The following is a 13,021-nucleotide window of genomic DNA, read 5'->3' on the forward strand; positions in this document are numbered from 1 at the left end:
TCAACTAGCTAATGTACATTTAAATGTGAAGCAGGAGAAAAAGAGCATACAGTGACAATTAAAGCACAGATATGATAATAAGATGACAAGATGTTCAAGGGTAAGGGAAAATATAGCATGGAGGGGAAAGTTTGGCAATAAGCAGCTCATCAGATCATTATCAGATTTGAAAGCTCCCTTACAGATACAGAATTACAAAATCATGCTCAAATCATGTCAGCTGACAGTTATTACTGATCTGACTCCAGGAACAGCCATAGACAGAACTGAAAATGCTTTAAGAATTTTTGATCTTTAAAAATCCAAATACATCAAAATAAAATTTTTTGTTCATGTTTTAATTTAAAAAAAGAGTCACAGAAAAGGCAGGAAATTCAAAGATCTGGCTGCCACTTCAGTGATATTTCCCTGATTATATTATTGTAGTCAAGAATAATTTACACCAAAATACTATACAAGACTGCTACAAGAATGAAGTCTAGTTCAAATGCACAACTGGTTTCTTTAAAGAGAGAGCAGCCTTGTAAAAATGTCTTTTTTAAATTCTTATTTTTAGTCAGGTCAAGACTTAGTTCAGCTCCATTATCAGTTGGGTTTTCTTCTCTGCTCGTCCCCTTTCGAGGGTACATGAAACGCAAACAAAATGATGCTGAATAAACAACTGAAGAGGACAGAGACTCCTGAATATCCCCTTTTCGGTTTTCCTCTTCTTTTCATCATTAACACATCTTCCTACTCGCCTAAAAAAGGACAGAGAGAGTAGTGTGGGGACAGTCTATTGTAATCCGAGGAACTCACAACCTGGAGTCAGACTTGCGTCACTCCGTTAGAGTGACTGAACAAGACTCACTCCTATTTCTTGGCCACCCTTCTATTTTAAAGGCACTTCAAGCTCATTATATTCTGTAATGGTCAGATCACCTCTCTCTTTACCCACAAAGACTCACACAAACAATCGTTCTTCCAGCAGATTATGACAGTTTTCCATGGAGAACAGGCATCCGTTCCATTATGAGTACTCGTAACAGAAATCCTTACTTGTTTGTTCTAACTGCGCTTGTAAAATAAGACAGTGTTATGAGGGTACTTACAGATTTGACTGGTGAGCATGCAGCACAGAATACATAAGGATTTTGCGTGAGATTAATAAATAAACTCAGGAAGCAAGTCTGGACTAACAGTAGCTAAGAGCCAATTACTGTGAAATATGCCTAACGAAAGACAGCACTTCATGCGCAGCAGACTGAAGTTATAGCAAGGCACCCATGTAGAAAGATGCACACTAAGGAGGTACCACTATCAGCAGAGATCTGGAAATGCAGCATATCAACCCATAAAATCACTTCTGCTTAACTTTATTCTTTGTTTTGAAAATAATCTTCGTTACAGTCTTGGACGTTGATTCCAAAGGCCAGACGGTGATATTTCTGGGGAAAACACAGATGAAGGCACAGGGAATGTTTTCTCCCAGACAATGCTGACCAAACACGAGCACTCAGGAGATGGAGACAACGTGGGCCAGGAGGCACCGAACAGCAAACTTACTGGGCAAGGCACTGAACAAGCACAAAGCAAATGGCAAGTCTGTGTCCCCAAAGATGTTATGCCTTGAAGAAAAGAGCCCAAGAATGAAGCATTAACCGGACCGAGACAGGGGTGAGATGTTATAAAACCATAATTTTAATCTGGGTTCTGTTAAATGTATGTCGTACCTACAACAGAAAAGTGACATAACTATCCTGAACTATTCGTGAATGCTCTGCTGCGTATTCTCGTTGTAATTCAGCACAACATTTAAGCACCATCTCAAATCCTACCAACTCCAGGGCAGCTTACATCCATGTTACACAGTGGTATGCTAATATACTGCAGCGTAAAAAGAGCGTTAACACAACACAAAATTGTTGTTGTTATTAAACGTACATGAATAAATGTGCTGGATCTCTTCTGGTGCTAAATTTAAGCATAGCTCTCATGAGATAACATTAACTGTATATAAGATTTTAATTTAAAAACTTTATTTTTGAAAGTAATATATATCAAAAGCATCTGAAGATACTCAAATCCATTTTTGCTGCTCCACATATAAAAAGGGGTAAATTATTAAGTGATTGAGATCTTCTGGAGTCTTACCAACTCCTAAAACAGGCATAGCAGGTGGCACCACCTGTGCCAACCCAACGCCAGCCAAAACAAATCTCTACACAGCACTCCTCTGGAAAAAAATAAAAAATATGCGCTGATCACATCAATAACGAAGGATAAATCACGCCACCGGACATAAACAGCTCTTCCTGGGCGCAGCAACTGTGACCAATCTCTCGTTACCCTGAGCCCTTAAAATAAACGAGCGGAGGAGCGAGCCCAGCGCCCGGCAGCAGCGTGCCAGCCCCGCGCAGCTGCACGTGCGCCAGGGCTCCGGCTCTGGCAACCGCTTGCCGAAGCAGCACATTCCAGGTGCTTTATTTCGGGTGGAGTCGCAAGTGGGCTCAGCCGCGAAGCGGACCACATAGTTAAACAAGTTCCTTGCTTGCTAGTCCATTTTTTTTCCCACGCGTTTTATGTTATTCATTCACTACAGCTAATCTGAAAGACCAGAGAACTTTAACCCACCCGCCCTCCCCCATCCTAAATTGAGAAAATCTGTTTCCAGGCTTGTCGCATTTTCAATAGAAGAATGAGTAACAGGCTCCTTTCTCACTTCCTAAGCTTATGCTTTTTCTGACTAAAGACTTTTACCCTGTCTTTGCCAGAGTTTGTCAATCTAACTTTTTCTGCACTTACTTTAATACAATATGAGATGCAATTATCTCCATAGTGTTTACAGCATCTATGCCTTGGGCCGTGTTTGCACCTGCAAAAAGCACAATGAAACACATATTAACTCGTAGCTGTTTTCAGCGTCATCGACAGGAGACTTCATAAATTTTTCTTGCTTAAAAATACATAAAGTGCTATTTTCCCACCACTCAGTCTCCCCATTACCCACTGAAGGGCACTGTGAACTTTTATGATGCTATAAAAGGACAATAAAAACTAACAATACTTTAGTTGTACAGAAAGAAGTGTCTGCACACTTATTTGGACCCAACCTCTTGCCATGCTACACGTTAAATACAAAATTAAAGAACAAGGAGAAGTGATGTGACCCTTCCCAGTTTGCCTCTGCTCCATGGCTCCGGAAGGGTATTTGACCAAGCATCCGTAATCTGTGTCCTTACATCTTTCATACCACTGTAAGGTTCACCGGAGGATAACGCAGAACATACAAATGCACAGAGATACCGTGTGAGACCTCTCTCAATTACAAGCCTTTCGCTTCTGGGCTATTTCTTCTACTGTGTAGATTTTTATGTAGCTCTTACTTTGGACTGATAATTTGACCTTGAGCATTTAAGAGAGACTGGCTTGGGATGGTGGGACACGTGGATTGAAAAGTTGTTAGCCCTGCATTATGTAGAATTAAAAGAAGTAATGTCATACCATATTTTGCTATAGCCAGGTATTTAAGTTTTAATGCAAAATAAATTACACAATCTATATACTGTGTCAAATATCTTGGAAGTTTTGAATCATGTGCTATAAAGTCTAATGGCCATAAATCATCTGTGAGGTCAGTTTATATAGCAAAAACTGTAATGAGAATGTGATCAAGTTACAGATATTTAGACTCAATTGTACTGAAAAGAACCATATGGAAGAGAAACCTGTGAGAGCATTAGGACTGAAAACTGAAAGTTTTCTGAATGTCTGCGTTGGGAGTTTCAAAACCTTAAAGGAAAAATGCTCTTCTCCACCCATATTCCCTTGATCCTTGTATTTAATGAACGGTGGAAGAGCTATGAACTCTCTCTAGCAAACTGAGTAAGAGGTATTTAAGACAAAATAGGTATAAGCAACTCAGCTAAAAGAATCTGCATATGGCTGGAGCTGTCTTCTCCTTGTAGGTCTTCTGTGGTCTAATACAGTCGTGTCTGAAAAGACACTGCTGACCTCCCTCGTATTTTTCAATTAAAACCCGCAGCAAACCATACGAAGTCGCCATGTGATGTAGGTCACTTCATGGTTGCTCATTACCTGAGCAAGTAAGATATGCCACTACTTGGAGAACACAATGCACTTGGAATGCACTTGTTCCTCTCCTGCATGTCAGCAGGTAAAGATCTGGTCATAAAACTGCTCCTGGTGAGGTCAATGGAAGTGAAGATTCACAGGCGTGGTATGAACAGACCCCTAGGCCCTTTCTTATTCCATCTTCCCTGTAAATGAATGATTCCTTGTGGTACCCAACGTGCCTGAAGCGGACAAGTCAAGCACAGCAAGAAGTACATCATCTGAACATATTAGCCTGAAAAGCTACCTGATGTAACTTCTTTAAGCTCATACTGAAGGACAATTAAATTGGATCCTGCAGACCGGGAGGGAACCTATCTTACCTAACTTCAGATGTCTAGATCTGACCTCGGGCAAAACAGTTTTAGACTCACTCTTCGCTTTGCAATATCCTATTTCCTGACAGTGGAGGCAGGCCACGTGCTACCAATCCTGTTCTTAGGCAGTTCTCCTTTACGCAATACAGGGGTGTAGGTCCCCAAAAAGATGATGTAACAGTCACTTACAGGGATCTAAGTAAGGTCTAAGTAACGCTCCTTCAAAACCATGCAATTTCCCCTCCTTAATATCACTCCTAGCACCAGCAGGACCATGCCATGAGCTGGTTTTGCTGAAAACCGCTCTGTCACTCAGAATTGATTGAATTTTCTCTCCCTTGTTAAGACAACTGCACGTTGCGAGTCATTGCTCTGACATACAGGTCTTAAATTCTGCTTTCATTAGAGTTCATCATTTGTCACTGCTAACTACCCAGTAAAAATGAAATGCAAAACACTTAAATGCAGAGCAGAAGTATTGTAAAACATTGTCAAATACAACGTAACAAAACATTAAAATGAGCTAAGTAAGAATGATTCACTTTGATTTTTCTTTTGTTTTCTTTGACTCACACTTTGTCCATGAGCTTTTTTGTTAGAGCCAGTATGTTCATTGGCTGTGACACTTTTTCACAATGCTTTATCTTTTTATCTGTTTTTGAAAACGCTGCTTCAGGTGAAAATGAATGAGTGGGGATTTCTTCTTTCCCTACAATGAACCTGAAGGAAAAAAAAAAACAAAACAGAAATTATATAAATAACTCAAAGAAAGTCATTAAGTCCATTATAAGTCTCTCTTTCAGACAAGCTTGAAGTTACCCACAGGTCTGCAAAAGAAAATGCATCCTATACAGCTACCAAACCTTGTATCTCTGAAAAGGTGACTCCACCAACATGTATTTAAACTTCAGATAATGGTCACAATTGCTGCCAGGAATTTTTTTAAACTAGGAACAAAAACCTTACTAGGGAAGTCCATCTCTCATACAAAAGAAGAACACTAAATAAGAAAATAAGAAGGCATATGAAAAAAATCTCAACTATCTCCAGCAAAATGGGGTTACATAATGGTTGATAATAACTATAATATTTTTATAAAATATCTGCTTTGTAAAATCTTCAAAATGTTTTTGCTCCCACCAAAACCATCAACTTTGTTTTGCTTGGCTTCATCTTCAGCCCCTTTTCTTCACCCAGAAATTGATATTGTCAATATACCAGTTCATCTTAGGTGTAGAATTACTGTGTATTGAGGGCAACAGAGGACACAATGGCAAGATGTTTCCTAATACTTTGTACTATAATCCAAGTTACAAGTTACGCTGTACTGTGGTAGTCTTGCTCAGGGTGATGAAGGTATAAAAAATTTGTCATTCAGTATGTGGCCGTGAACTGGTGATTTGAGAAAGCACTGTTTCTGCATGTTGCCATAAGAGTGTTTCGTGTCCATATTTCTGGACTGCAGACCGAATTATTTAACTGTTGCCACCTTATATAAATTCCATGGCTGTTTCATAGCTGTAAACTCCATAAAATATTTCCCACTACCAACAACAGCAAGTCTGTCTTGCTTGACTTCACCTCTTTTCTTCACCTGCGAGTTGATACCGTCCACGCGCAGGGCTGAGTGCTGGACAGCAGAGTAGGTAAAGGAAAGATAAGGAAAAAGTTTCTTTGTACTTCTGACACAAGACACGAAGACGGGAGAACTTTGTATAACTACAGCAACTGAGTGAGTAACACCAGAGGGTCCCATTACAAAGTAAATTCTAGGAGAGCCTGGACCACAATGGCAGACACAAGGTTTAGTGGCGCGTTGAGAATATCTCAAACTAATATGCTACAAATCCATGCTTTATTTGGGTGCTGGTTACAGAACTACTGTTGTCTTCATTAAACATTTTGTAAATGCAGCAAATAAACTCCAGGTTAAAACACAGCAGCCATTCGCTTACAGAAGAATATTGGAAATCGGGAATCCCAGTTTTAGAAAGACAAAAGGTTAACACTCCTCCAAAAACATGCAACCGTATGTCTGCATTTCCTTTAATAACGGTCCCAAATATGAAAGGATTCCTCTCTTGCCAGCATATTATGCCTTCTTCAAAATATGCTGTATAACCCAAAAGTTTGCAAAGTTTTATAGCAACCATGATTTTTCTTAGGAAAAAACTTTTCATACAGTGCAGCTGCCACTGTGCACGATTCCTCAAAATCTTCACTTTAAGCTGTGTACTCACAGAAACTTTACTTACTTTAGTGCAGAGTATGTAAATCCTTTCAAGCCATCTTTGCACCTGAAACGTAAAAACAACAGTTTTTTCTATAATGGACTGCTTGCAAAATAAAGTGTTACAGATTAAATATCATGTAGAAGGGCAGCAGATGAACACCAGCTTCCTATGAACAGAAAACAGCACATCTGTAACAAGTCTGTGGCTATCCCCAACTTCACAGTTGTCACCACGGCCTTGGGACATCTCAGAAACAAAGGGTACAGCATACAAATGCCAGCGCTTCTCTCTTTCATCCAAACCAAGAGTGGAGAAATTTTTAAAGGATGGTGACAGAACCACTGGGGTGACAATGGAAGACTGCATTTGACAAAGAATTATTGCTTTACGGAAAAGAAGCCATGATGAGATTCACAAAAATTAAATATTACTGCAAGTGGAGGAAGAAGGGTTGGACCTTGATAAAATACCCATCCTCTTGTGAAGAGCTGCAGGGAACAGTTACTCTGACTTTGAGATAAATTGTTCTACTTTGCAGAGTGCTAATCTCTGCAGCTCCTTATTTTAAGACAACTCTCAATCTGAAAATCCTGTTTTTTCAATTATATAATGGTTGTTGCGATTCTCAGCTTGATCATGTATATGCTTCCTTACAGACTATAGCGTTCCTTGTGTGAATAGTGACCGCAGTAAAGAGTCCGTAACTGGCTGTGAAAGATTTGGGTTATTGACTTTTTTCTGCCCCGGATCCAAGGAAAGGAACTGAAGCTTGCAGCTGCTACAGATTCTTCCTGGAAAACTTCTCAGTGTCATGTTGGTAGCAAAGCACGGAGCAGATACTTGGTTTCCCCCCACCCCCCCTTTTCTTTTTATAGACTTGCATGGGGAATACATCATGGTAAAAAATGCATTCCTGACATAATACATAAAGCACAAACTAGTAACTTATCAACACCATCATTTCAAGAACACGTCTACTCTAAGGGAGGACAGGACGGCAGTCGCAAAAGCTTGGTAAGTGGGAGCAGATGAACACAACCCTTTCCCTGCTGCCTGCAGGGACCACGTTGTCGCCGGAAAGCCTGTGCCCTCGCCCACCCGAGAGCACGTTACACCAACTCCCAGAAGACACCATCCATCGTCCTACCGATGGCCGGGCACCCACGAACAGCAGCAAGAACGTAATGAGATGAAAGATGTTCACAGATCAAGAAAGTCTTGCTTTGTCCTGGTAGGCAAGGACCTGGTGCAGTGCTGGCAGGATGGCACAGCATTAAATGCTCCTGGGAAACTCTTCCCAAGGGTATGGTCTTCAACGTATGTGTTTCCAAGGACTTGGTTTTGTCACCGTGTGCACAGTGATAAATGAGCATGAGGCACAGTTACAAACAGCCCCAAAAAATCATACTAAAGAGTTTCTTTTAAAATGACTGCACCTAAAATACTGGTTGCGTATATGTGATCTACAGGGATTCAAGGTAAACCCATACAAATAAAATTGCTTACTGTAGTTCTAAATAATATAGAACTTTGTAACCAAAGATATGTAAACATTTTACTTTTTATGATTCTTTACCTATGGAATTCAGAAGCTGAACATTATCATAGCGCTTTTACAGAAAGATGGACTGAAACAATTGGTGAGTGATGGACTGAAACAAATGAAGTCAGCTTTGCCCAGAGATCACAACAAATCACTGGCCAAACTACAGAGCCCCAATGCACAGGGTTTACATCATATACCCGCCCTATCCACAGAACCACGGCCCGGTATCACGACTTTGATTTTAAAGCTACAATTGAGTGTAAGTTAAATGTCCTTTGAGTTGAGGGCATTCAATACATTACATCTGCAAACTGCCACCTCAGGAATAGGGTCTTAGTTTCTACTTTTCTTTTCCAGTAAATTAAAAACATACACAAACTGAAATGTAAACATGCATGGGTTGCTAGAATAATATTGAAACAGAAAAGTAATCACAGTATGAGCATAATGATGTTTTTGCCTTCATCACTCCAATGTAACTGCATTTTTGAGTTGCAAGTGTTCAATTATTCCTTTATTGCACCAGCAGATGTCCCTACCCAACTAGTGCTCAGACTGACCTGACATGACTGATGCCATCCTAAAATTCATTTGCTTTGAACTGTCCTCAAAGAAATTGTCATTCAAACCCTTTCTTCACTAATATTGAAATTAAGAAGACATCTGAATCACCGAAAGAGAAAACAGCACTCCAACCCCCTCCTCATTACTCCAAGAAACATGAAAAAGATTTCTAATGCCTATTCTAATTACACAATTAAAGTCAATTCTATGCAATAAGTATTTGGTATATCAAACTTTTATTAGATATTCTTACTTTTCTTATTTTATTAGTTATTCTACATAGTTATAGACCTACAGCTACGAATCCCCCTGCAAAACGCACTGAAGTTAAATACATAGCTCAATATGGAAGTAATGCTAAAGACAGTTCCATTTTTTTCCCATTAACTTCCTGATTTTTTTAATTATAACACAGTATAAAAGTACAATTTAAGTTCTTAAATGGAACTTAATTGATGCTTCTTGCTGTCTAAAATGTCTTGTGTTAAGTCATTATGCAAAACTAATGGGTATGTGGAAATATTAAGGGTTTCAAAAACAGGAGTCCCAGAGAAACAATGTTTTCGATTAAGAGTAATTTGCACTGTAACTTTCCCTTCTCTGACATGGCAATTTTGCTCCTGCAAATGAAGCAACAACCAGTGTCAAAACTAGAAATGTAATTTTTGGCTTTACATCATGAATTCAGTATATTAAAGGTTTCAGAATACTGGTCTAGAGATTGAAAATGCCTTATTTATTCACTCACGAGGTACGCAACACTGGCAGCAACAAAAAACCCCTCCACACTGACTCCAAACATGCTTCTTTTTGGGGAAGGGACAACAGGACCCCATGCAGGGACAGCATGGAGACATCACAAATTCAGTGACTGGCCTCGACGGTGACTGCTGAGGTACAACGCTAGCTGCAAGTGGCACGTTTCACGAACACCTGCCTGCTAATAACTGAACTAAGACTAATGATTTGCTTCATACAGCCACTAATTGGTAATAATAATGCCACCACTAATTGGTAATAATAACTTTTACTCAATGCTTCATTGCTCAAGGGATGAAAACGTCTGCACTCTGCTGCTGACCCCCGCGAGCCATTCAAGCTGCAAATGAGCAGAGTAAAAGGCACCACGTGTGCCCAGCATTGCAGATACCCCTGAGACGGGAAAAATCTCAATAGTGAATTATAAGCTTGTTTTTAGGGTATTATTCAACCTGGAAGGTCTGAGATTATGGGTGAGTGGTACGCCGTTGGAGGTACTCGGTGTAGCTCACCTCTGCTACCATTCCCACCTCCCCAAATGACCCAGGGAACAAATCCCAAGCTGCAGGAGGGCAGCACCATTTTTTGCCCAGCAAGCAATAATTTAAAGGGTGCATAATCTAGTCACATTTTCCCATCAGATGGGAATTTGTCCCTGGTAAACAGCTAGCGGCACCAGCGACTCCGTCATCTGTCCCCGTTGGGCACAGTGTAGCTGATCACACAGCAAAAACGCTCTGCTCTGTTCCAGCTTGGGTTTGGCCAGAGCCGTGGTTGGAGCCAGAGAAGCAGAATAACCAAGGAGCCATAGCAATTAATTTGGGTTCTCCAAATTTCCTGCTGGGACAATTTTGGCACATGAGCAAATAGGGTCGATTTTAGTAATGCATATTTATAACATAAATCAAACTTATGGCCACACACATTTATTTTTTCTTAAAGAAAACAGCAAAAGTGGAATAGAGCCAAGGCTTGATACTAACTATATTTCCTACAAGACAAACTAACTCTAATTATTTATGTTTGTGTATGTAAAGAGGTGCTGTACATGAGTTTACACTACTCTCCCTCCATCCTGTGGGAAGGAGAAGCTCCCACACTGAATTCTAAGGCTGCATGCCAGCAATTTTGTTTGGGGGTTTTTTATTAGTATGTCTTCTCATAACTCTTCTAAAGATTTTCTCCATGACCAATTGATATACCCTGAATAAGAAGCCTTCTGAGGAAAATAAGTCACTTTTCACCCATGGAACTGGTAAGGGGAAAGCAGCTCACAGCAATAACATATACCGTGTTTAACAACATCCCCATATTGCTTATGTTATCCTTCAGGGTAAGAGTAAATTAGAAACTCTTATGTGCAGAGCTCTCATTACGGCCATGTGGGAAGGAAACCCTGCAAGCACAAGACATGTGTTGGCATATTACTGCAGCACATCTGCCCGTAAAGATTGGCCGGGGGGGACCATGTTTCTGAGTTAAGGTGTCTTGTTTTATGGAGAAAGGAGGATCACAGTGATGAAAAGTGACGGTGTCTGAACATGCCAGCCACATCCCTTAGTATTAAATGCCACGCTATTAGGAATTAAAGGCTATCTACGCTCCTTTGTGAGCTGTGCTGAACTCTGGAGGATAATCCATTTTCTGTTTTAAGCTACTTAGAGGGGTTACTACACCTTCCTCCTTCTGTTTTTCTATCCTTCATTCCTCATCTTCTCCCCAGTGTTAACAGTCAACACTTTCTGAAATGTCTTCTGTACCCATTTCTCTTCTTCCTTTTCTATCTCCTCTTTCGTTCTTTCTTCCTGCAAGTTGAACTCCTATTTTGTATATCCCCCATCTGTCCTCTAAACATTATTCTCAAAAGCTCATTTCTTTTTCTTAAAAAAAAATAATAAATAAAATAATAATAAAAAAAAAATCCGTCAGCACCTTCTCCACACCTCCTCATGGTCCGACACTTTCTACCACGCCAGTCGAGTGGGTTGTAACTACAAGATTGAAAGTGCAGAATAAGCACTACTGAATAACAGGATTATAAAGAAATTCAAGACTCAGGGACACATGCTTAATCATTCTGAATCACAGAAATTAAAGAATTAGTTCAAGCTCAGTTCTAACTTGTTTTGAGACCAATTTGTTTATGTGGTGACTGTAACATAAAATCACATTTTGGAAATAATAGTTTTCCAAAAGGGTCTGGGATCCAAGAACAATTCCAAACCAGTAAGACTGGTTACACCTCACCGGTGTAACTATGTAGAAAAGAGTTACTTTAAAATGAGCTATTTTATACTTCTAGATATAAAATAAGAGCTAATTTACTCAAATCTGGTAAGATAAAAGAAAGCAATGCTTGTTCAGAAATGTGTACCACTAGTATTTTTCCCAGTGGCAGAATACACATTTTTGTTTTGAAGTGGAAAATATGACTTCTAAAAACTATGACTAGACATGCCACAAAATCTATTTTTACTTGTCACTACTTAGTTGCGGTGAACTTTCCAACTATCTGAACAGTACCTAGATCCTTCTCAGTGACCAAAGAAGAACATGATTATTGTGCTAATCCTAATGACAAAATCCATCAAGCTGTCAGTGGTTTATGATGAAGCTGCAGAAAGACATTTTACACCTCATTTAGATAAATCTATGGGAAACTAGATCCTAAAAATCTTTGTAGATATGGTTATACAAGAGTCTTCTGACTACAGGAACTACTCATGACTTTCACATCAGCTTAAAAAAAGAATACTCTGCTTATGCATTTTCCTATCAGAAATAAAGTGCATCAAATCTAAAACTGCTGCACCCTATTTGGAAGCAGAGAGGCAATTAGACGCAATTCCTTTGGATCAAACCCATTACTTGCAGTTGAGCAACATCTAAACACAGAGCTTCTTTTCTAGATCTATAGCTACAGGCGGCACAGGAGATCAAAAAGCAGTAAGTTTCCTTCCTAGATGGCTAGGTTGTTCTAACATGGAAAATTCAATAAGATTTTTTTGCTTTTTCGTTTGTATTTATGGCCGTTTCAACTAATCACCTTTATTTGTATTTTATTAAAGACATTAAAACTTGAATATCTCACAAAGATAATTCAACCCAAAAAGAATATCCGTATTTCAAACTAAGTTATGGTCCCCTGCATCGATGTGCAAACATTTTTGTCCATCCATCCATCCAGACAGAAACATACCTCTTAGAGACACCAAACAATCATTTTATCAAGGCACATGGAAATGCTGAGAGCAAAAATAATCAGTTCCACGCACCAGCTGCTGTTACCTTTAACATTTCCCCCAACATCAAACATAAACCTTTCCTTTGTGCTAAGTCTCCACATCCCAACTTTTCCCAGATGATGCAGGAACAAGAATAACCACCAGCTTTCCTCTCTTCCTCCACTTTGCCAGGACTGGGATGGAAAAACTGAGGGAAAACGTTTTCTTCCCCTCCTTTCGCCAAGGGTCAGGAAGGAGGCCCCA

At 39.7% G+C, this 13,021-nt stretch overlaps 2 protein-coding genes across 2 annotated transcripts in view; both read right to left on the reverse strand.

Moving 5' to 3' along the window:
* The window catches only part of PRSS23 (serine protease 23), an 898,595-nt gene that overhangs the window by 616,496 nt on the left and 269,078 nt on the right, over window positions 1–13,021 (reverse strand). The window lies entirely within an intron of this gene.
* Window positions 1–13,021, reverse strand: part of TMEM135 (transmembrane protein 135) — a 176,932-nt gene that overhangs the window by 14,257 nt on the left and 149,654 nt on the right. The window contains exons 7-9 of the mRNA XM_049823474.1: window positions 6,686–6,727; window positions 5,004–5,150; window positions 2,785–2,854 (exon numbers count right to left, since the gene is read on the reverse strand). Coding sequence (XP_049679431.1) covers window positions 2,785–2,854; window positions 5,004–5,150; window positions 6,686–6,727 — 259 coding nt within the window. The remainder of the gene's footprint in view (window positions 1–2,784; window positions 2,855–5,003; window positions 5,151–6,685; window positions 6,728–13,021) is intronic.

Source organism: Accipiter gentilis, chromosome 19 (genome assembly GCF_929443795.1).
Source record: "Accipiter gentilis chromosome 19, bAccGen1.1, whole genome shotgun sequence".
NCBI lineage: Eukaryota > Metazoa > Chordata > Aves > Accipitriformes > Accipitridae > Astur > Astur gentilis.